This window comes from Somniosus microcephalus, chromosome 1 (genome assembly GCF_052327205.1).
Source record: "Somniosus microcephalus isolate GS21.2 chromosome 1, FLI_Smic_1.0, whole genome shotgun sequence".
NCBI lineage: Eukaryota > Metazoa > Chordata > Chondrichthyes > Squaliformes > Somniosidae > Somniosus > Somniosus microcephalus.
Genome location: NC_140987.1, coordinates 248,368,150 through 248,393,143, shown reverse-complemented (window position 1 = coordinate 248,393,143; position 24,994 = coordinate 248,368,150). Strand labels below are relative to the sequence as shown.

At 42.4% G+C, this 24,994-nt stretch overlaps 1 protein-coding gene across 6 annotated transcripts in view; it reads right to left on the bottom strand.

The window, feature by feature from the left end:
* ccdc171 (coiled-coil domain containing 171) overlaps positions 1-24,994 on the bottom strand; it is a 311,057-nt gene that overhangs the window by 250,383 nt on the left and 35,680 nt on the right. For all 6 annotated transcript variants that reach the window (XR_015078843.1, XM_085991681.1, XM_085991690.1 and 3 more), the window contains 4 exons: positions 16,551-16,697; positions 12,113-12,205; positions 9,546-9,706; positions 9,175-9,313 (listed from right to left, as the gene is read on the bottom strand). Coding sequence is in view for 5 of the 6 variants with exons in the window: in XM_085991681.1 (XP_085847807.1) it covers positions 9,175-9,313; positions 9,546-9,706; positions 12,113-12,205; positions 16,551-16,697 (540 nt within the window). In the remaining variant the exon portion in view is untranslated. The remainder of the gene's footprint in view (positions 1-9,174; positions 9,314-9,545; positions 9,707-12,112; positions 12,206-16,550; positions 16,698-24,994) is intronic.

Below are 24,994 nucleotides of genomic sequence, written 5' to 3'. Positions count from 1 at the left end.
ATTTTTCAGCAGATTTCTAACAGAATATTAAAAATTAAAGTTAGAGAGTATATATAAAACCAAGCTAACTATCACAGTCCTCTCAAAAATAAACAAATTTTATGGAGAATAAAAGGCAATTTAACCAACGTTCTCACTGTTCTTTTCAAATAAAAGTCAAACATTTACGTAATCCACCACTTAATGCAACTGGCCCCATTCTCATCCATCCAAATTTCAGGTCAGGTACAATGATGAGAACAAAAGTGAACCTATTGAAAAAACATCAATATGCCATGCATTTACTGAGAAACAGAATCAGGCTGCATGTTGATAAATACTATGCGGCAGCTTGCTCACATTCAAAATGTCATCACTGGTAGATAATAGGAGTGCTACTCTGCATTTTTTTAAACCATTTTTATGCAATTCTGTAATCAACAATGCCAAATTAAAGGAAAAGATAACACTAGGGGGAGTAATTTCAGTGCAAAGTTCTGTTATCTTGTTTTAGAATGACCAGGATCTTTCCTACACACTGGAGCAGATTCTTGTTTTACACCATATTTTCAACTTAATTTGTGCCATTTGGAGTCTTTCTGTTCTCTAGACCCACCCTGATACAGGCTGTATTTGTCTAAAAGTGATCTCAATGTTTGGGACTGTGCTTCCAGAAGAACCACAATTAATTAAGTACAGAGCAGCATGCCAGGTACAGTTTACTAATAGATCCGTTATAGCAATGCTCTTGTAATAGCAGCTTGTCTAGTCTGGTGAGGCAGCAAATTTATTGAAACAACGCATCACATGACTGGCAAGGTAAAGTACTTGATGCCCTATGCATACCGAAAGGGTACAGACCTCAGGGTATAATATTTGTAACACTATTTAGAGACGCACAACTGTTCTTTTCTCACCAAAACCTCATTCTCAATTATTTATGCTCGTTTGGCTTTATGTCGCATGCTGGATTTGAAGTATTTGGTTAAGCTACAATTAATTTATGTATTCATTCTTTCTCAAATCTTCTTTTATTACAGTTATTTATATGATTATGAAAGTTTTTTTCCTTGTTACTTCCTATGGTAGATTCATTGTTCTTATGTCACTGTATCAGGGACTTTCCCCATTATCGAGTGTCCAAATAACCAGCACCGTAAATATTTGCCATGGTCCAGGCCAGCCAATTGACTGAAGCGGGCTGAGTCTCCTTCTAGCCCCTGCGTAATCATTAGTCCCCACCATGAGCAACGTGGAAAAACCCTCAGCCCAAATGCCAACATCAGATCAGGGTTTTACTTAATGGCTTTAAGTGTATAAAACACTGAAACCATGAGTTTTATTTTTGAGGTTTTATTCTGCTGCTCACACTTTAGTTATTTCTAAATGTTCTGCTTAGTTGCCATGTGACAGGGGTTGCCACAGTACAGTCAGAGTATTATCGTTTCACAGAATCAGAATGCAAACTACAAATCTTATAATGCATTATTTCTCCAATATTCACAGAATTCATCAAAACAGCTGACAAACCCCAGTACCCAAGACCCAGGTGAAATTTCCAACTTAAGTCCCTGCCTCAGAAGGGCAGGCCTATGTGGGGGAAACCTCTTGCATCAATTTAATGGGTAGGTTCACAGATTTTTTTTCCAGAACTGTGTATTTTTTTCAGTAATAACAACAGAAAATGCTGGAAATACTCAGCAGGCCAGGCAGCATCCATGGCGAGAGAAACAGGGTTAACGTTTCAGGTCTGGGACCCTTCCTCAGAACTGGAAAAAGCTGGAGATGTAACAGATATTAAGCAGGTGCAGAGACAGGCGGGGGGGGGTTAGGAGGGGAGGAAGGAATTGAAAGAACATGCTGTGAAAATGTTGCAAATGGGAATGGCAAAATCATACAGCATGAAAAATGGGGGCAGGGATTATTATCTGAAATTGTTGAACTCTGTGTTGAGTCCGGCAGGCTGTAAAGTGCCTAATCGAAAGATGAGGTGCTGTTCCTCGAGCTTACGTTGAGCTTCATTGGAACAATGTAATAGGCCGAGGACAGAGAGATTAGAGTGGGAGTGAAGCGGAGAATTAAAGTGACAGGCGACCGGAAGCTCGGGGTCCCCCTTATGGACTGAACGGAGCTGTTCCGCAAAGCGGTCGCCCAATCTGCGTTTGGTCTCCCCAATGTAGAGGAGACCGCATCGTGAGCAGCGAATACAGTATATTAAATTGCAAGAAGTACAAGTAAATCGCTGTTTCACCTGGAAGGGGTGTTTGGGGCCCTGGACAGTGGGAAGGGAGGAGGTAAAAGGGCAGGTGTTGCATCTCCTGCGATTGCACGGGAAGGTGCCAGGTGAAGGAGAAGGGCTGTTAGGGGTGATAGAGGAGTGGACCAGGGTGTCGCGGAGGGAGCGGTCCCTTCGGAATGCTGAAAGGGGAGGTGAGGGGAAGATGTGTTTGGTAGTGGGATCACGTTGGAGGTGGCGGAAATGGTGGAGGATGATCCGTTGAATGTGGAGGCTGGTGGGGTGAAAGGTGAGGACAAGGGGAACCCTATCGTGGTTCTGGGAGGGAGGGGAAGGGGTGAGAGCAGAAGTGCGGGGAAATAGACATGTCAGAAGCACTGGTATGGAAGGTGGCATCGTCAGAACAGACGCGGCGGAGACGGAGAAACTGGGAGAATGGAATAGAGTCCTTATAGGTCTTCCTTTTTCCTCAACCGAGGATTCCCCTCTACTGTGGTTGACACGGCCCTTGACCGTGTCTGTTCTATTTCCCGCACTTCTGCTCTCACGATAGGGTTCCCCTTGTCCTCACCTTTCACCCCACCAGCCTCCACATTCAACGGATCATCCTCCGCCATTTCCGCCACCTCCAACGTGATCCCACCACCAAACACATCTTCCCCTCACCTCCCCTTTCAGCATTCCGAAGGGACCGCTCCCTCCGTGACACCCTGGTCCACTCCTCTATCACCCCCAACAGCCCTTCTTCACCTGGCACCATCCCGTGCAAGCGCATGCCCTTTTACCTCCTCCCTTCCCACTGTCCAGGGCCCCAAACACTCCTTCCAGGTGAAACAGCAATTTACTTGTACTTCTTGCAATTTAATATACTGTATTCGCTGCGCACGATGCGGTCTCCTCTACATTGGGGAGACCAAACACAGATTGGGCGACCGCTTTGCGGAACACCTCCGTTCAGTCCGTAAGGGGGACCCCGAGCTTCCGGTCGCCTGTCACTTTGATTCTCCGCTGCACTCCCACTCTGATCTCTCTGTCCTCGGCCTATTACATTGTTCCAATGAAGCTCAACGTAACCTCGAGGAACAGCACCTCATCTTTCGATTAGGCACTTTACAGCCTGCCGGACTCAACAGAGTTCAACAATTTCAGATAATAATCCCTGCCCCAATTTTTCATGCTGTATGATTTTGCCATTCCCATTTGCAACATTTTCACAGCATGTTCTTTCAATTCCTTCCTCCCCTCCTAAACACCTCCCCCCACCCCCCCGCCCCTGCACCTTCTTAATATGTTTCATTTAAAGCTTTTTCCAGTTCTGATGAAGGGTCCCAGACCTGAAACGTTAACCCTGTTTCTCTCTCCACGGATGCTGCCTGGCCTGCTGAGTATTTCCAGTATTTTCTGTTGTTATTTCAGATTTCCAGCATCCGCAGTATTTTGTTATTATACAGGTAGACTATCCTTTATCCGAACTTCCGAAAACCGAAAACCTCTAAAAACCGAAAGTTTTTTCGTTCAGCGTAAGTCGTGCGCACGACATGACCAGAGTGGCGCACGACTTACGCTCCCCCCGCCGACCCCCCCCCGCCGACCCCGACCCCCACCCCCCCCGCCGACCCCCACCCCTGACAAATTTCCCAGTCTTATAAAATACCTTCTGAAATCCGAAATTTTCCGAAAACCGAAACATGGCTGGTCCCGAGGTTTTCGGATAAAAGATAGTCTACCTGTATTAGTATTTTTTTTAGTGTTTGTTACAAATATTATTTCGACCTGTATACAGTGGTCTAAGTGAATGGCAATTGAGGCAATGGAATTGAGCAATTGGATTAGTTCCTTTAGCCTGGTTCCAGACTGTTGTGTTTGAAAAACAATTTGAATAATTTGCATTTTTTGTGGTGCTTATTCATTGCTGATCAGAAGCTTTCTTAACTTATGTTGTGAATGGGACTGGTTTTTGGTTTCTTCGTCTTTACTTAATGGGATATTTGAGCTAAACAAGAAGATTATTTTAACACACAGTGATTATCTGAGCCAGGGACAGTTTTTGATGTGATGCTGTTGAGGTGACACTATGTATGTACACTAGACACAAGACAATACACAGTGGCCTTTCCTGTCGTATGCCCCTCTATTTGCATGCCATAAAAATATTGCATGCTTATCCTTTGAACGAAGTTCAATTTCCATATACTAACTAGGGTAAAATTCATATTCGTGGATATTTTCCCTTTAAATTGTAAATTGTCTCTCCGTTCCCCCTCACCCCCAGTCCTGCAAATCACAGCGTCATTCTGGGCTGAATCATCAATTATTATCTACTGGGACCTGTCTTCAGCCTTTAGGTTCACCCTGCGAATTGGTGCTGTTCCCAGGTTGATATTCAGATCCCTGACAACATCATGTGCAGGAAGTGCATCCAGCTGCAGCTACTGACAGACCGCATTGCGGCATTGGAGCTGCGATTGGATGCATACTGGAGCGTTCACGATGCTCAGGACACCGTGAATATCACGTTTACGGACAGGAAGAAAGGGAACGGGTGACCAACAGGCAGAGTACTAGGCGCAGGCAGGTAGTGCAGGGGTCCCCTATGGCCACCCCCCTCTCCAACAGATACACCACTTTGAGTACTGTTGGGGGGGATGGCTTATCAGAGGAAGGCAGCAGCAGCCAACTTCCTGGCACCAGGGGTGGCTCTGCTGCACAGAATGGGAGGAAAAAGAGGGGTAGAGCTATAGTAATAGGGGACTCTATTGTAAGGGGAATAGATAGGCATTTCTGCGGCTGCAAACGAGACTCCAGGATGGTGTGTTGCCTCCCTGCTGCAAGGGTCAAGGATGTCTCCGAGCGGCTGCAGAACATCTTGGAAGTGGAGGGTGAACAGCCAGTTGTCGTGGTGTATATAGGCACCAACGATATAGGTAAAAAGCGGGATGAGGTCCTAAAAGCAGAATATAGGGAGTTAGGAGATAAATTAAAAAACAGGACCTCAAAGGTAGTAATCTCAGGATTGCTATCAGTGCCACATGCTAGTCAGAGTAGAAATAGAAGGATACTTCAGATGAATACGTGGCTAGAGGAATGGTGCCAGGGGGAGGGATTCAAGTTCCTGGGACATTGGAACCGGTTCTGGGGGAGGTGGGACCAGTTCAAACCAGACCGTCTGCACCTGGGCAGGGCTGGAACCGATGTCCTAGGGGGAGTGTTTGCTAGTGCTGTGGGGGAGGGTTTAAACTAAAATGGCAGGGGGTTGGGAACCTGAGCAGGGAGACAGAGGAAAGGGAAACAAGGATAAAAGCAAAAGATAGGAAGGAGAAAAACAAAAGTGGCAGTCAGAGAAGTCAACGGTTTAAATCAAACGTGGCCACAGTAAATAATAATTCTAATAGGTCTAAGTGCGTTAAAAAAACAAGCCTGAAGGCTTTGTGTCTTAATGCAAGGAGCATTTGTAATAAGGTGGATGAATTGGCTGCGCAAATAGAGGTAAACGAATATGATTTGGTTGGGATTACAGAAACGTGGCTCAAGGATGGCCAAGACTGGGAACTCAACATCCAGGGGTATTCGATATTCAGGAAAGATAGGCAAAAAGGAAAGGGAGGTGGGGTAGCATTACTGGTTAAAGAAGGGATTAACACAATTGTAATGAAGGATATTAGCTCTGATGATGTGGAATCTGTATGGGTAGAATTGAGAAATACTAAGGGGAAAAAAACGTTAGTGGGAGTGGTATATAGACCTCCCAACAGTAAGGCGGAGGTTGGGGATGGCATTAAAAGGGAAATTAAAGAAGCGTGCAAAAGGGCACAGCAGTCATCATGGGTGACTTTAATCTACATATAGATTGGGCCAACCAAATTAGTAACAATACTGTGGAGGAGGAATTCCTGGAGTGTTTACGGGATGGTTTCCTGGACCAATATGTCGAGGAACCAACCAGAGATCAGGCCATCTTAGACTGGGTATTATGTAACAAGAAAGGATTAATTAGCAATCTTGTTGTACGAGGCCCCTTGGGTCGGAGCGATCATAATATGATCGAATTCTTCATTAAGATAGAGAATGAAGTAGTTGACTCAGAGACTAGGGTCCTCAATTTAAATAAAGGAAACTACGATGGTCTGAGGAGCGAGTTGGGTAGGATTGATTGGGGAATGGTACTCAAAGGGTTGATGGTGCATAGGCAATGGCAAACATTCAAAGACCGAATGGATGAGCTACAGAATTTGTTCATCCCAGTTTGGCATAAAAATAAAACAAAAAAGGTGACTCAACCGTGGCTAACAAGGGAAATTAGGGATAGCATAAGATCCAAGGAGACGAAATATAAATTGGCCAGAAAAAGCAATAATCCTGAGGATTGGGAGCAGTTTAGGATTCAACAAAGGAGGACAAAGGGATTAATTAAGAAAGGGAAAATAGAATATGCGAGTAAGCTTGCAGGGAACATAAAAACTGACTGTAAAAGCTTTTATAGATATGTGAAGAGAAAAAGATTGGTGAAGTCAAGCGTAGGTCCCTTGCAGTCAGAATCAAGGGAATTTATAATGGGGAACAAAGAAATGGCAGACCAACTAAATACATATTTTGGTTCTGTCTTCACAAAGGAGGACACAAATAACCTCCCAGAGATGCCGGGGAACATAGGGTCTGATGAAAGGGTGGAACTGAAAGAAATCAGTATTTGTAGGGAAATGGTGTTAGGAAAATTGATGGGACTGAAGGCCGATAAATCCCCAGGGCCTGATAATCTACATCCCAGGGTACTTAAGGAAGTGGCCCTAGAAATAGTAGATGCATTGCTGGTCATCTTCCAGAACTCGATAGACTCTGGAATAGTACCCATGGATTGGAGGGTAGCTAATGTTACCCCACTATTCAAAAAGGGTGGTAGAGAAAAAGCGGGGAATTATAGATCGGTAAGCCTGACATCGGTAGTGGGGAAAATGCTAGAGTCCATTATAAAAGATGTAATAGCAGAGCACTTGGAAAGCAGTGACAGGATCGGACGAAGTCAACATGGATTTACAAAAGGTAAATCATGCTTGACTAATCTACTGGAATTTTTTGAGGATGTAACTGGTAGATTAGATAAGGGAGAACCAGTGGATGTGGTGTATTTGGACTTTCAGAAGGCTTTCGATAAGGTCCCGCATAAGAGATTAGCGTGCAAAATTAAGGCACATGGGATTGGGGGCAAGGTATTGACTTGGATAGAGAACTGGTTGGCGGACAGAAAGGCAAAGAGTTGGAATAAACGGGTCGTTTCCCGAGTGGCAGGCAGTGACTAGTGGGGTACCGCAAGGATCGGTCCTAGGACCCCAGCTGTTCACAATATATATTAATGATGATCTGGACGAGGGAAGTGGATGTAATATCTCCAAATTTGCAGACGACACAAAGCTGGGTGGGAGGGTATGCTGTGAGGAGGATGTCGTGAACAGTATGATTTGGACAGGTTGGGTGATTGGGCAGAAACATGGCAAATGCACTATAATGTGGATAAATGTGAGGTTATCCACTTTGGTGGCAAAAACAGGAAGGCAGATTATTATTTGAATGGCAATAGATTGGGAGAAGGGGAAGTGCAAAGAGACCTGGGTGTTCTTGTGCACCAGTCGCTGAAGGTAAGCATGCAGGTGCAGCAGGCGGTTAAGAAGGCAAATGGTATGTTGGCCTTTTTAGCAAGAGGGTTCGCGTACAGGAACAAGGATGTCTTGCTACAGTTGTACAGGGCCTTGGTGAGACCGCACCTTGAATATTGTGTGCAGTTTTGGTCACCTTACCTGAGGAAGGACGTTCTTGCCATGGAAGGAGTGCAGCGAAGATTCACCAGGCTGATACCTGGGATGGCAGGAATGACGTATGAGGAGAGATTGTGTCGATTGGGCTTATACTCACTGGAGTTTAGAAGATTGAGAGGGGATCTCATCGAAACCTATAAAATTCTGTCAGGCCTGGACAGACTAGATGCAGGAAGGATGTTTATGATGGCCGGGGAGTCCAGAACCAGGGGTCATAGTCTAAGGATAAGGGGTAAGCCATTTAGGACTGAAATGAGGAGGAATTTCTTCACCCAGAGAGTGGTGAACCTGTGGAATTCTCTGCCACAGAGGGCGGTGGAGGCCAGTTCATTAAATATATTCAAGAAAGAGTTGGATATATTTCTTAAGGCTAAAGGGATCAAGGGATATGGGGAGAAGGCAGGGACAGGGTACTGAATTTGGATGATCAGCCATGATCTCATTGAATGGCGGAGCAGGCTTGAAGGGCCGAATGGCCTACTCCTGCTCCTATCTTCTGTTTCTATGTTTCTATGTATGTCGGCATTCCCCAGTTCAGTCCCCTTCCTGCCAAGTCGAGTAGTTACTCACCTATCTTTTCACTCTATATATTTTCCCCCTCCCCTTTTTCTGATATCGATTCACCTCTTATTGTTCACTTCTGAAGGAGGACCCACACCCAAAACATAAACTTGTCTCCACAGCTGCTTAGTGGCCTGATGTGTGTTTCTAATATTTTCTGGTTTTGCTTCATAAAAGTATAAAACTTTTTTTCCTGTAGAAAAGTAAATGACAACTCGTAACCATACCAGGTTTGAAAGAGAAGTGCTGGCTGGCTGGAAGCTTTGTACGTAGACGGTAAGCTTAAAAAAAAAATGAAGAATACTCTGAAACAACACCCTAGTGCCAAATTTTAAAGCAATTTTGAACCAATAAGGGCTGAATCCAGGCTGTCCGACTTCAGTTCACTTACTATCCTACTAGGTAGAAATGGACACATATAAACTCAAGTTTCCAGAGGCAATAAGGCAGTGCGCCATCCACTCCCTATGGCATCATATCTCTCTGGTACTTATAATAAATGCAGCCATTATAACCTTGCAAGTAAACAGGCTTAATGGGGCAAAACTGTGGATGCTGTACAGCTCAATATTCTCCAAAGTTTATTCTTACTTTTGTTAGTTCATCCCGAAGCTTTTCAAAGCTTTCCTCATGGCTTTGAAGCTCTTTTAAAAGGTCAGCAATCACATTATTCTTTTCTTCCAACTCTAATGTCAACTGCGTTTTTGTTACTGTACATTCCTTTTGTAATCTTAAGAAAACGGCAGGTTAAGTTAATATATTTGTAAATTTAGAGTCAAATAAAACAAACTTATAAAAATTGTATTTCCATAATTTAACAAGTTATCATGAGTTTGGTTAAACATTAACTTTGTTGTGTAATTTAGCAATGAATCACTTATTTTGGAGTTGCATGCCATCCTCAACATAAAGGCAGAGCATTCTGCACATTATGGGGTATAACCATTTATAGAAACTCTTACTTCTGTAGCTGAGTAGTAGATTCGATAGCTTTTGATTTCTCCTTTTCATATGTAAATTCTATATCTCTGAACTGTTGCTTGATCAACTCCAAATTTGATGCTGCATCTACATGGCTTGACTTTTCTACTTGCAAAGCATTTTCAAGGTCACGGATGCGCAACTATATACAAAGAAAAAAAATTAAATACCGTTCACAACATTGGCCCAACCATAATGGAAATTCAGCTGCAATAAATAATTTGATCAAGTCTCACAAATTCTACAGTTTTGATACATTTTTCAGGCTGACAAATTACATTTTTTATCTTCCTGTAACTTTATGTTGGATGAATATTTACTGCATTTTATATTCTGTAGCATACACTGTGTCCCTGGGATCCGTGGGCCGTTACGCGGCTCTCCGCCTCGCAGCCTCAGACCGCAAGTTTTCGCAGCCTTGCCGCCAGCAGGTAGGTTCATAATTCTTTCGCAGGTCAGAGTAGACTGCCATACCTCCTTTGAAATCCACTGCAAGTTTGGGATTTCCGCATGCGCTTGCACGAAAAAGCAATCGCTGGTGCAGAGATGGCTGACTGGCCAGCAATTACACACAGAAATGTTATAGGTGATGCAGATAGGCACCCGCCCTGTTTGTATCAGCATAATGGGATATCCAAGGCATTAAACATTTTCAGATCGTAAATTATACACATACACTGCATCAAATGTTGGCCCGGATTACAGTTTTAATGATGTCTAAAATTATCAAAAAATTTAATTTTTAGTGAGGTTGGTGGAATGAAGATAATTACAAATAAAATTCCAATTCTGTAAAATGTAATTCGATTAGATTTCAGGATTCCATTACATTTCATTATGGGATTCCCTTCAGAAATGATTAAAATGGAATTCTGCTTTGTGACTGGAGGACCAGGCCCACGTAATCCCAGGTACACTTTCGCATCGACTGTGTCCCTGAGATCCGTGGGCCGTTACGCGGCTCTCCGCCTCGTCGCCAGCAGGTAGGTTCGTAATTCTTTCGCAGATCGGAGGCGTACTCCAGAGGTACGTCTCCGACCGCAATTTTTGGCCCACTATCTTGCAAAAAATTGCCTGAGAATAAATGGTCATGATAAAGTAAACACAAATTAGCTTTTATAGTATCAAAGGTTTTAAGATTTGTCTGACCTCAATGTTTTACAACCTAACATTATCAAACATTTCAATAGACACAAATCATCTATTAACAGCTTGTGAAAGTTGACTATTGTCACTAACACTAAACTATGCAGACTCTTATTTTTGGATGAAATATTTTTGTGATGTAAGGATGGCTTTTCAGTTTTGCATCCAGTAAATGTGTGAACTAATGATCAAATGCAAGGTGGAGATCTTTCTACTCAATATGCCCCAATATCCGGAATATAGATCAAGAGTAATCTTGGAGTGCATTATAAGACTAAGAACTGAGGGATCAAATGATATGAACCACAAGACTGACAATTAAGCAATTTATAAGGTGATTTGAACCCTTTCTGTCATATCCTTGAAATTAGCATTCAAAGTGCAAGTGCACAACGTTCCATTATGTACAGCAGTGTTATCCAATAGAAATTGCTGACTGCCCACAGGTGTGGCTATGGTGACACCATTTTAGCCACATGCACAAATTTTAGTAGGAAACACCTTACACACAATACAGGTAAATGTACTTCACATGCGTACATGTACTTAATGTTTATTCACAGGGTCTAATGTTACAACCAAGTGTCCTAATGAATTCCCACCAAGTAAGGACAACCTGCCTACAAAGGATCACCATAATAGATTATGATAGAGGCAGTAATCTATAGCCAGAGATTTTTGTTTTGTAAACACTCCAATATATCCCCAATGAGATTCAAAGAAACTTCATCAAAACCAATGTTCAGAGGTCTATACCGTGGTACTGTGATCCTTGTGAGGCTACTTTATGTTCCAAAACCAAATGAAGGACTGTGGTATATATGGATCTACGTTTCTCTGAACACTTTTGGTCCAAATTGGGGCCTACATATACTTGAAGTTTTGCAGTATTAACTTTCACTTTCAAACATCTAAAATAGTGGTTAGCACTGTTGCCTCACAGCGCCAGGGACCCGGGTTCAAATCTGGCCTCGGGCGACTGTCTGTGTGGAGTTTGCACATTCTCCCTGTGTCTGCGTGGGTTTCCTCCGGGTGCTCCGGTTTCCTCCCACAGTCCAAAGATGTGCGGGTTAGGTTGATTTGGCTATGATAAATTGACCCTTAGTGTTAGGGGATTAAATACGTGGGGTTACGGGGATAGGGTGGGAATATGTGTCGGTGCAGGCTCGATGGGCCGAAATGGCCTCTATCTGCACTGTGGGGATTCTGTGAAATACTCAAAAGTAGTTTGTAAAACTAATTTAACACAGAAACATCTTGTATGACTCAAAAGATTTTTATTGCTTTAACGAGACAATAAGATTATAAAAAAACATGAAAAATAAGGTTCGTACCCCTTGCATATACAATTTACTGTTTTCTCCTGTATTTCAAACAATGAATAAGGATAACTTAGCTTTACCTGAATAATTTCAGAGTTAAATTTTGATTCCAGATGTGCAGCTCTTTCTGCCTCAATGTTTTCTTCCAATGTCTTGACTCTTTGTTGTGCTATCTGAAAACCAAGCAATTGTCAGATTTATTAACTCAGGGGTGGCAGACTATTAATAGTCATAGATAAGTCTATTGTTTTTTAAACTTCTTCCCAGTAACTGTAACATCGAATTCTACTGTGTTTGTCTTGGGTCAGCCTAGCTACTGGTGCATGTTATTTTTCTACTTATATCAGACATATTGGCCTGAAATGCTGTGGGGGTTCTTCCAGTTGCCTTAACTTCAGTAACATACTAACTGAACGCCCAGGGATACAGTGCAAACAAATGTTTTTAGCCGTTTCCACCATTTTCCTCGCGGTTTCTCTAGTCTCCTGTTGGCGTTATGGTGGGAGACTGGGAGAACCCACACAGAATTTCAGGGCCATTATCTTTAATACTGTAATATTACCATACAATTTTATCCAAGAAAACCTAGCGAGGTATGCAGCAACCCAAGAATTATAGCAATAATTAATTTTACCAGTACAGAAAAAAGGGAGAAAAACATGTAAGCAAATCTCAGCATGTACCTTTTTTGATGGGCCAAGATTTTGTGGCTTGCTCTATTTCATTTGGTAGCGTGCTTGTGCCAAACATGAATTACATCCTATAATGGGATGCATGCATGGCAGGATGGAGAAATAATGTAGCATTGTGAAAGCGTCTTCATCACACGGACTGCAGTGGTTCAAGAAGGTGGCCCACCACCACCACCCTCTCGAGCGCAGCCAGGATGGGCAATAAATGCCAACCTTGTCTGCAATGCCCACACCCAGAGACTGAATTTTAAAAAGTCTTTTGCTAATAAAATCAATGTGGCCGGTTGAATTTCTCCACAATTTATTAATGTATGTTTCTAAATAATTAAGAGGTTTGCTCTGAAGCAAAAAAAAGTAGCCCGATAGCAAATTCCCTCTCCAAGACTTGAGCACATTAAACTAAATGGACACTCAAGAATAGTACGGAGAGAATTTTCTATTCTTGGAGGTGCTATCACCATTTGCCTCTTCCTGTAATTCAGGTGGGTGTTAGAGATTTCATGTCACTATTCAAAGGAGTTTTTTTTGGCACATAAACAGAAAATGCTGGAAATGCTCAGCAGGTCAGGCAGGATCTGTGGAGAGAAGCAGCGTGAAGGTTTCATGTCTGTGACCTTTGTCACAACAGAAAAATGTTACAGATGTAACAGGTTTTAAGCAAGTACAGATGCAGGGAAAAGGTGGGGGGAGGTGGTGATCAGGCAACAACAAAAGGGAAGGCCTGTGATAGGGTAGAAGGCAAGAGTGATTAAATGCAAACACGAGAAGGGAAACAGAAAGCAATGAAGGTGAAGAAGGTAAAAGAGACAAATGGAAACCCCGTCAGAGAGCAGGGCAGAGCTTCCTCCAGGAACGCCCACCTTGAAGAAGCTCTGCTCTTCGCTCCAATCAGATTCGCCCACCTTGAAGAAGCTCTGCTCTTCGCTCCAATCAGATTCGCCCACCTTGAAGAAGCTCTGCTCTTCGCTCCAATCAGATTCGCCCACCTTGAACAAGCTCTGCTCTTCTCTCCAATCAGATTTCCAGTTGTCTCTTTTAGCTTGTTCACTTTCATATCTTTCTGTTTCCCTTCTCGTGTTTGCATTTAATCACTCTTGTCTTCTACCTTATCACTGGTCTTCCCTTTTGTTCTTGCCTCCTCCCCTCTCACTACCCCACCCCCTTTGCCTGCTTCTGTACTTGCTTAAAACCTGTTACATCGGTAACATTTTCCAGTTCTAAAGAAGGGTCACAGACCTGAAACGTGAACTCTGTTTCTCTCTCCACAGATGCTGCCTGACCCGATGAGCATTTCCAGCACTTTTTGTTTATATTTCAGATTTCCAGCATCTGCAGTATTTGGCCTTTTTTTTTGGCGTCCTGGTCAACATTGCTCCCTCAACCAACATTACCAAAGCAGATTGACTGATTAGTCATCCAATTCTTGTTTGTGGGATCATTCTGTGCACATGTTGGTTGCTGTGTTTACCTAAAGAAAAACAGTCACTCCCTTCAAAATAATTCTGAGAAATGTGATAAAGTGCTATTTAAGTACAAGACTTCTTTTTAAAGTGCTGTGATTGAGATTTATCTGTAGCTTCTCATTTGCCATGAAATTTTAGGCAAGTTAGTAGCAATACTACTCTGCTTCCATGCAAAAAAATGAGTTTGTACAGAAGACAGGATGAAAGATTTAGCACAGTTGTGGCAGATTGAGTTCAATGTAGGCAAGTGGGAGGTCATCCACTTTGGATCTGAGAAAGGCAATTCAGAATATTTTTTTAATGATGAGAAACTAGAAGCTGTGGAGGAGCAAAGGGATTTAGGTGTTGATATACACAAATCACTAAAAGCTAGCGCACAGGTACAACAAAGTAATCAAAAAGGCTAATGAAATGTTGACCTTTATCTCAAAGGGATTTGGAATTTAAAAGGAGGACATTAGTTGTGTAGATGGGAGTAGGAAGTTACAAAGAGACATAGACAGATTAAGTGACTGGGCAAAACTGTGGGCAGATGGAGTGTAATGTGGGGTAGTGAGAGATGATCCACATTGGATCCAAGAAAGACAAATCAGAATATTTTCTTAATGGTGAGAGACTAGAAACTGTGGAGGAGCAAAGTGATGTGTCCAGGAACACAAATCACTAAAAACTACTGCACAGATACAAAATGAAATGTTTCCTTTATCTCAAGGGAGTTAGAATGCAATGGGAGGAAGTTATGCTTCAGTAGTACAGAGCCTTGGCCAGACCCCATCTGAAGTACTGCATTCAGTTTTGGGCACCAAACCTCAGGTTGCATAAATGTAGTTTGCATTCGTTCAAGTTTAGTAGGTTTAGTGGTGATCTGCTTGAGGTATTTAAAATGATTAAAGGGATTCAATAGAGTAGAAACAGAAAAACTATTTCCTCTGGTGGGGGAAATCCAGATCAAATGGGTATAACCTTAAAATTCAAGCTAGGCTGTTCAGGAGTGAAATCAGGAAGCACTGTTTTGATGCAAAGAGTAGTGGAAATAAGGAATTCTCTATCCCAAAAGGCTGGAGGCTGAAAGCAGAGGTTCAGGGAAGCAGTGACTGACTGCTTCAGGTAGTGCTGTGCAAGCTCTCAAAGTTGGCTGCAGGAGGTAACATAACTCTGTCACTGCCTCCCTGGAGAAGCGCCTCGGAGCACTGCAAATATGTAGACATGGGTCTGTAATCTCTGGGAAGGTAAGGCTTGCTGTGAGTGCTCATGATGCCCCTTCCTGCTGCTACAGCGCCTCCTCCTCCAGCCAGAATAGAATTCCTAGCAGGTTCCCCATGATGGCAAGAGTGGTTTCCCAAAAGCCCCTTACCATAGCCCCATAACATAGGTGTAGAGGCAGTACCAGCAGCTGCAAAAAGGTCGAAGTAGGCAAAAACCACAATGTTTCACAAGCCAAAAGTTTGCAAAAGCTTTCCAGTGGTTTACCTGAGAGTAGCTGAGGATTCCCTTAAATATAATTGAATATTGTGCCCTCTTGACTTGTGCCACCCATGGTTTGTGGGCAGGTTGTAGAAATGTCAATAGCAAAGCGGATAGCAACCAAAATGGCAGTTGGATCCTGAAACCAGCACAGGACTCCAATTTGTAAATGTTTATTAGGCTCCTGCCGGTTTTAGGTGGGGGCTCTGACCACCTATTTAGAGGCTCTCTTGAAAATCACATGAAAACCTCTGGTGCAATTTCAGTGCAAACTTTCTTGTTCAATTTTCATGCTGCCCCGTTCATGCCAAAAAAATGGGGCAGTAGACAAATAAAAATCACCCACTTTATATCATTCTTCAAATAAATGTTCTCCTCTCCTGTAATCTAGAACAGATCTCACACATGACATGGCCAAAGGAAAGCACTGAAGATGGCGTGCAGGCATGGCTATCAGTAATAGAACAGAATTTTTATTCATTTAACACTAAACTTACAGCCCACCATAAACTTACTTGGGCAAAAAACTTACAACAACAATCTTCAAAGTTTAAGTCAAAAACTTTTGAGCAGGTTCTGTTATTAGATTTTACACTTCACTCCATGTATGGGTAACATCACTTAATGTGGGGAGAGGTGAGGGGGGGCAGTGAAGGGAACTTGACTCTTTGCTGCATACTGCTCTTAATAGTGCCAGGCAAGGAAACCACATTGTCCCATCATAAACTTCTCAAACTGACAGACAGAACTGTGATTTTCCCTGGTTGAATAGGTAACTTTAATAAGAAATATACCATAAGAGAATTAACTATTTGGCTTCACCAATCAGCCACAAAAGATACTACTGTTTAAAGCACAAATTTGAACATCAAGAGCAAAGGCCTGAGATAGCCACTTACCTCCAGCTCCTTTTTTAGTCGCTCCTCTCGGTCAGTGCTATACTCAAGTTCATTTGCCTGTCGTCGCAGTGCCTCTGTGAGATTGTTGCGCTCAACTTCCAGCTCCTTTAATCGCTTTTGCAGCTCAACAAATGTTTGTTCCTGGTCCTTTATGAAAAACAGAATCAATAAACACTCAGCAATTTAAATGGCCATTTTAAATAACTGAATAGTGATTTTCTTCCAAATAATCTCTTCAAAGTTTAAATCAAAATCTTCTGAGCTAAAAAGAAGTATTATTAGTGGATTTTAGAGTGCTCTGTCAATATATTCATCATGGTCACTCAATTATTACCATTATTAAGTATGTTCATGATGAGTGCAGTGCAGCTCCAAAATTATTTTTGAAAATCATGCAGTTAGATCAACATTTAGAATGCTCTTAGATTCACTAAAAAAAAAGCACAGAAATCACAATTTTGTATTCATTTTTTGACCCTGTATATACATGGCAGCCAAAAATGCACAGACAGAAATGCATACCAGGAAGATGAGCATTGAGGAGATGCCATAACTGCAGGAAAGATAAAGAGGGAGTAAATCGGCAGGGGGGGCGTGAAATTCAAAGATGTCAGCTTACACAATTATTGTTACATTTTCTCTGCACTGTAAACTGGAGTCTTAATACACTTAAATATTTTATTCATCCAGACAGATTTCTGCTCTTCTGGCTCTGTCATACACATCATTCCCTAGACAAGGTAGGTAGGTAGGTAATGTGCTTTGAACATTGCATCGAGCCTGCTCAAGAATCAACCACCACAGGGTATGTGAAAGCAGCCAGAGTGTGTTGGTCATCCCAGTCTTACCTTCCTCCCTCCAGTAAAGCAATTGGCCTTTGTTTGATGCCTCTCTCTAACAGAACAGCAGAGACCAGAATTCATCACCATGTAGAAATTACAGGTATGATTTTTTATCTTTAATGGGCAGAAATCTATAATTGGTAAACAAATCTTGTATATTAGTGAAACTGAGAATTATTTTTAAAAAGTTGGTGTAGCACAATGAAAAAGCATCGGCAGTTGCATATTTTTTTAAGCCGTTATGTGCATGATAAGGAAATTTTAAAAAGAAACCGATTAAGGAGTAAGTACACTAAAATATATTGTAATTTAAGTTATAGAGGTGGCACGCATGCAGCCTGGAGCGACTCCATTCATTTATACAACAGCTATCACTTTGGACTGGCCTGGAGCCCAATATACAGGTGTCTGAGCCTGTAAAATGTAGTGGTGACTAGGTACTACTGTATAAATGTTGGTACTAGCTTTTCCCAGCTTAGGCAATTCACTATGAAAAATACCACTGGAACTTTCAATTGTACAAAAATAATATCACATGATTCAATTTGTCCTTCTACCAATGCACCTTCATTTTGTACTGAATACACATTTCTACAGACAAGCATTACAAAATTACTGCCCAGCATTTAAGCTACGATCATTCAACTTTACTCAACATTTTATGTTAATGCCATAATGTCCAACTGAAAAACCGCTACAGCTCCTTTTGATGTAGTTTGCTTTATGTAGATTTGTGAAAAGTACAGGTCAAAGGACTAAACCCTCAGGAAACCCATTAGTGACTTGGCAACGGCTCATATAATAGCCATTTATAAATATCCTTGATTTCCTGTCGTTAAAAGTATTTTTCAATATAATTCACTGCGTCTCCCTTTTTCCTTGAGCCCTCACCTTCACTACTATTCCTTATTCTAGAAAGGTACTAGAGGAAGTGGCCATTGAAATAGATGCTGTATACCCATCTAACTCAATTACATCAAAGTCCACTAACTAGCTACTCCATGACCTTTTGTTCAAAAAATGCATACTAATGCTTATTGATCATATACGCTTGGTAAAGGATGTAAAGCTCACCAGAACTAAAAGTCTCAGGGTCCCTCTGCCTACCATTTCAATTAATACTCTTTTTTTCTGGGTTTGATATCTCCAGATTTGCTCCCAAGCTAGTTCAAACTCAAGATCCCTACTGAAATCAATGGAACCACTTTGCAAGTAGGGGTTCCTCATCAGCAATATCACCAAAACAGCCTAAAGTTAGGAAGACCCCAAGATAGGGAGGATTGGGGTGGGGGGGGGGCGGTTTCACTTCGGTAAGATATTTAAGGATTTAAAAAATTCACCGAATACTTTATCTCTTTTTTCAAATAAACAATGGAGGAGTACTTTCAACCAAAAGTACTCCCCCTTGATTTGTTTCGCCTCTTAGCAATGGTAAGCACAATGTTGCTAAGTTCTTAAAAGGACTCCCAGTTCCTGTTCAGTCTTTAGCAGAATGCTCCTGTGTAGCTATCAACAATTTGTGTGTACAGGCAAAGCCAAATCCAACCACAAAGTATAGAAACATAACTATGGTGTTTTACTAAACACTGTGTAACATTAGTTATTTTCAGGTCATTAATGTGGTATTTTATAATGCAAATTTACATTCAAGTACTAGAGCTATAATAATGTAAAAATATAATTAAATGATTTACACATTGTGGGTTTTTAAGATGTTATTCAGTCAATATACAGTTGACAGTATATGTCATGGTCAATAACTAAATATTTGACAGTTTTTTTTTAAAAAGCAAAGTAATACCACAATTGCAATGTTTTCAAGCTGCTCTGAGAACAGATCTATGCTCGCTGTAACATTCTCTTCGCCTGCAGTGGCGATAACTGCTGAGTTACAGATGCACCAGACACACTCTTCAAAAAGTGCAGTCTATAAAAACTCCCTTTATAGCTGCGTCAATCCAGCCTACATTTCACCTGTCCAAATGTCTACCAGAACGCTTCCGATATTTCTCAACCTTTTCTGTCTTCCTTCATCGTTTCCCAGCATTATCTTCCATGGATAGTTTGAGATTAAAATTAAACTGAAGCTTAAAAGGGTGGCATCTGATAAATATAATGGCTAACAATACCAAAATAAATCATGAGGAACAAAGAAAATGTAATGGGGAAGTGAAATTAGAAAGACAAAAAGGAAATAGTGAAAAGAGTTTTATAGGACTTATAAAAAGTATATGAGAATACTAGAAGAGAGGCAGGAATATGCAGGGATGATTATATTGCAGCAATATTAAATATTTTTCATCAGTTTTTAAAATGATGCTGGAAGTGAGAATGTAGGTGATTTTTTTTTATTCGTTTATGGGATCAGGGCGTCGCTGGCAATGCCAGCATCTATTGCCCATCCCTAGTTGCCCGAGAAGGTGGTGGTGAGCCGCCTTATTAAACCGCTGCAGTCCGTGTGGTGATGGTACTCCCACAGTGCTGTTAGGTAGGGAGTTCCAGGATTTTGACCCAGTGACGATGAAGGAACGGCGATATATTTCTAAGTCAGGATGGTGTGTGACTTGGAGGGGAACTTGGAGGTGGTGGTGTTCCCATGTGCCTGCTGCCCTTGTCCTTCCAGGTGGAAGAGGTCGCGGGTTTGGGAGGTGCTGCCGAAGAAGCCTTGGCGAGTTGCAGTGCATCTTGTAGATGGTACACACTGCAGCCACGGTACGCCAGTGGTGGAGGGAGTGAATGTTTAAGGTGGAAGGTGGTGGGTGGGGTGCCAATCAAGCAGGTTGCTTTGTCCTGGATGGTGTTGAGCTTCTCAAGTGTTGTGGAGAGTATTCCACCACACTCCTTACTTGAGCCTTGTAGATGGTGGAAAGGCTTTGGGGAGTCAGGAGGTGAGACACTTACCGCAGAATACCTAGCCTCTGACCTGCTCTTGTTGTCACAGTATTTATGTGGCTGGCCCAATTAAGTTTCTGGTTAATGGTGATTCCCAGGATGTTGATAGTGGGGGATTCAGCAATGGTAATGCCATTGAATGTCGAGGGGAGGTGGTTAGACTCTCGCTTGTTGGAGATAGTAATTGCCTGGCACTTCTGTGGCGCGAATGTTACCTGCCACTTATCAGCCTAAGCCTGAACGTTGTCCAGGTCTTGTTGCATGCGGGCATGGACTGCTTCATTATTTGAGGAGTTGTGAATGGCGCTGAACACTGTGCAGTCATCAGTGAATATCCCCATTTCTGACCTTATGTTGGAGGGAAGGTCATTGATGAAGCAGCTGAAGATGGCTGGGCATAGGACACTGCCCTGAGGAACTTCTGCAGTGATGTCCTGGGGCTGTGATGATTGACCTCAACCACCACAACCATCTTCCTTTGTGCTAGGTATGACTCCAGCCAGCGGAGCATTTTCCCAATTCCCATTGACTTCAGTTTTACTAGGGCTCCTTGATGCCAGACTTGGTCAAACGCTGCCTTGATGTCAAGGGCAGTCACTCTCACCTCACGAATTCAGCTCCTTTGTCCATGTTTGGACCAAGGCTGTAATGAGGTCAGGAGCCAAGTGGTCTTGGCGGAACCCAAACTGGGCATCAGTGAGCAAGTTATTGGTGAGTAAGTGCCGCTTGATAGCACTGTCGATGACACCTTCCATCACTTTGCTGATGATTGAGAGTAGACTGATGGGGCGGTAATTGGCCGGGTTGGATTTGTCCTGCTTTTTGTGGACAGGACATACCTGGGCAGTTTTCCACATTGTCGGATGGATACCAGTGTTGTAGCTGTACTGGAACAGCTTGGCTAGAGGCGCGGCTAGTTCTGGAGCACAAGTCTTCACTGTATCCAGTGCGCTCTTGATATCACGTGGAGTGAATCGAATTGGCTGAAGACTGGCTTCTGTGATGGTGGGGACCTCGGGTGTAGGCCGATATGGATCATCCACTCGGCCCTTCTGGCTGAAGTTGGTTGCAAACGCTTCAGCCTTGTCTTTTGCACTCACGTGCTGGGCTCCAACATCATTGAGGATAGGGATATTCTTGGAGCCTCCTCCTCCCGTTAGTTGTTTAATGGTCCACCATCATTCACAACTGGATGTGGCAGTACTTCAAGCTTTGATCTGATCTGTTGATTGTGGGATCGCTTAACTCTGTCTATAGCATGCTGCTTCTGCTTTTTAGCATGCATGTAGTCCTGTGTTGCAGCTTCCCCAAGTTGGCACCTCATTTTTAGGTACGCCTGGTGCTGCTCCTGGCATGCCCTTCTACACTCCTTGTTGAACGAGGGTTGGTCCCCTGGCTTGGTGGTAATGGTAGACTGAGGGATATGCCGGGCCATGAGGTTACAGATTGTGGTGGAATACAATTCTGCTGCTGCTGATGGCCCACAGCATCTCATGGATGCCCAATTTTGAGCTGCTAGATCTGTTAGCACGGTGGTAGTGCCACACATGATGGAGGGTGTCCTCAGTGTGAAGACAGGACTTCGTCTCCACAATCACTCACCACCTGTTGCAGGCCCAGACTGGCAGTTAAGTCCTTCAGGACTCAGCCAGCTCGGTCAGTAGAGGTGCTACCGAGCCACTCTTGGTGATGGACATTGAAGTCCCCCACCCAGAGTACATTCTGTGCCCTTGCTACTCTCAGTGCTTTTTCCAAGTGGTGTTCAACATGGAGAAGTACTGATTCATCAGCTGAGGGAGGGCGGTAGGTGGTAATCAGCAGGATATTTCCTTGCCCATGCTTGACCTGAAGCCATGAGACTTCATGGGGTCCAGAGTCAATGTTGAGGACTCCCAGGGCCACTCCTTCCCGACTGTATACCACTGTGCCACCACCCCTGGTGTACTAGAAGAGGTTTGGAAAAATTGTTGAGATTACTGTAGAAAATGAATTGGTTCTGAAAAATTAGCAGAACTCTAGCTGGATAAGTCAGCAGGCCCTGGTAGCATGCACCATAAGCTGCGGAAAGAAGTCACAGAGGAGATAGCACAGACTCTGGACACTATTTTTCAATCGTCCTTAAATGTACAAATCAGATCATGAGACTGGAGAGTAACCAATGTAACAATGTTGTTCAAGAAGGGAGGCAAGGATAAACCAGGTAACTATAGAATAGTTAGTCTAATGTTAGTTGTGTGCAAATTCTTAGGATCCATCTTCAAGATCAAATTAGTGAGTGTTTAGAAATACTTAGGTTAATCAAGGATAGCTGACATAGATTTGGCAAAAGGCAAATTGTGTTTGACAAATTGAAGAGTTTTTTGAAAAGATGACTGATTGTATAAATAAAGGGAATGCAATAGATTTAATATACAGTATATGGATTTTCAGAAGGTATTTGATAAAGTGTCTCAAGAGGCTTATTAGAAGAATTCAGACCTATGGTATAAAAGGAAATGTATCAACATGGATAGAACATTGGTTGATGGACAGGAGACAAAGGTTTGGTAAATAGGTGTTGCTCTGTGTAAATGATGTACCCCGGGGACAGTGCTGTATCCACTTTTATTTTTTGGTATGTATAGATGATTTTGCCTTGGGCATATGGAGCACAATCTTGAAATTTGCTGACAACACAAAAGGGGCTTGGCAAAAAGTGAAGAGGACCACAAGAGACTTCAGGAAGATAGGCAGACTAACAGAATAGACAATTAGGTAAATATTTTAAGTAACTAAAGTGAGAGATTAGAGAAATTCCTTTGTGCAGTGGATTGTTGGGAGTATGGAATGCTTTGCAGAAGGGAATGGTTGAGGCAGAGACCATTGTAGGAATTTAGGAAAAATTGGATAAATATTTGAGGCAAAGGAAAACACAGGGCTATGGGGAGAGAATGTGGTAATTGAATTAGTTTTAGATTATTCCAACAAAGAGCTGGCACAGGCACGATAGGCCGCATGGCCTCCTGTATGCTGTAGATTTTGATGATTCTTCCCTTGTTTCTTTAAGTATCTTAGTTTACATGATCATTGGGCAAGGACTGGCATCCAATACCAGGTCAGTACTCGTCAATAGTTAAGCACACTCTATCGTGGGATCAATTAGCTATACAGGGTCCAGAAAAAAAAAACCTTTGAAGACTACCTCAGAAACACTAACTTAATTGAATATGAAAGGTAGCAGCTGAGGCTGCCAAAATTCAAATCCAAATTGATAGAATAATGCTGTCCCACTTACACTACTTACTCAGTAGGCAGTTCATTGGGTCTTTTCACACAAAGTAGACACATTTTATTGACAAGTCTGTGGGGAGAGACTAGAATAAGGGAGCATAACCTTAAAATTAGAGCCTGGCCATTCAGGGGTGATGTCAGAAAGCACTTCTTCACACAAAGGGTAGTGGAAATCTGGAATTCTCTCTGCCAAAAAACTGCTGATGCTGGGGGGGGGTCAATTGAAAATGTAAAAACTGAGATTGATAGGTTTTTGTTAGGCAAGGGTATTAAGGGTTACGGAACCAAGGGGCGTAGATGGAGTTAAAATACAGATCAGCCGTGATCTAATTGAATGATGGGAACAGGCTTGAGGGGCTGAATGGCCTTTTCCTGTTCCAATGTTGCATTCAACCTACATGTACATGGGGTTAGGTTATGCTGGTGAGTGGTGATATAAAACTAAATAAGTTTAAACTGGCAACTGAAGATCTAACTTTGCCAGCTATCAGGAGTGCTGCTGATTTCTGTGAACAATCCACTATGCAGAGAGTAGAAGCAACTGAACCACAAGTCAATAGTGACCATAGCACAATAACTTTCTGTCTGACTTAGGAAAACATGAATTAAGGGGAAAGTGGCAGTGACAGGAAGCAGAGGGCGGTAGATGGATGTTCTTCAGATTGGGAGGTGGTTTGCACTAATGTTCCCCAAGAGTCAGCTGTGGGTCCATTACTCTTTTTAATAATTTTTATAAACGACTAGACTCAGCTGTAGAGAGCAGCATTATAAAGTTTGCAGATGATACAAAACTTGGCAATCTAATAGATGGTGAGAACGATAGTTGTTAGCCTCAAGATGAGACAGGATGGCGAGGGCAGAAGCGTGGCAGATGGAGTTCAATGCAAAGAGTGAAGTGATGCACATTGGGAGGACTAACATGGAAAACAGTATACAATAAATAGCACGATTTTGAAAACTGTAAATGAGCAGAGACCTTGTTGTCCATATACATAAATCCTTAAATGGTGGCAAGGCAAGTTGATAAAGTGGTTAAAAAAAAGCATAGGAGTTACTTGAGTTTATAAATAGAGGCACAGAATATAAAAGCAGAGATCATGCTTGAACTTTATAAATCACTGGCGTATTGCAGACAATTCTTGGCACCACACTTCAGGAAAGAAGCAAAGGCCTTAGAAATGGTACAGAGGAGGTTTACCAGGATGTTACCAGGGATGAGGGACTTCAGCTACAAGGAGAGTTTGGAAAAGTTAGGACGGTTCTCCTTGGAACAGAGAAGGTTACGAGATGACCTAATAAAAGTTTGCAAGATGATGAGAGGTTTTGATAGAGTAGATAAAGGCTGTTCCCTCTGGTGAGTGGGTCAATAACCAGAGGCCATAGATATAAAATCATTGGCAAAAGATCTAGAGGGGGGTGGAAATTAGAAGATTTTTTCAC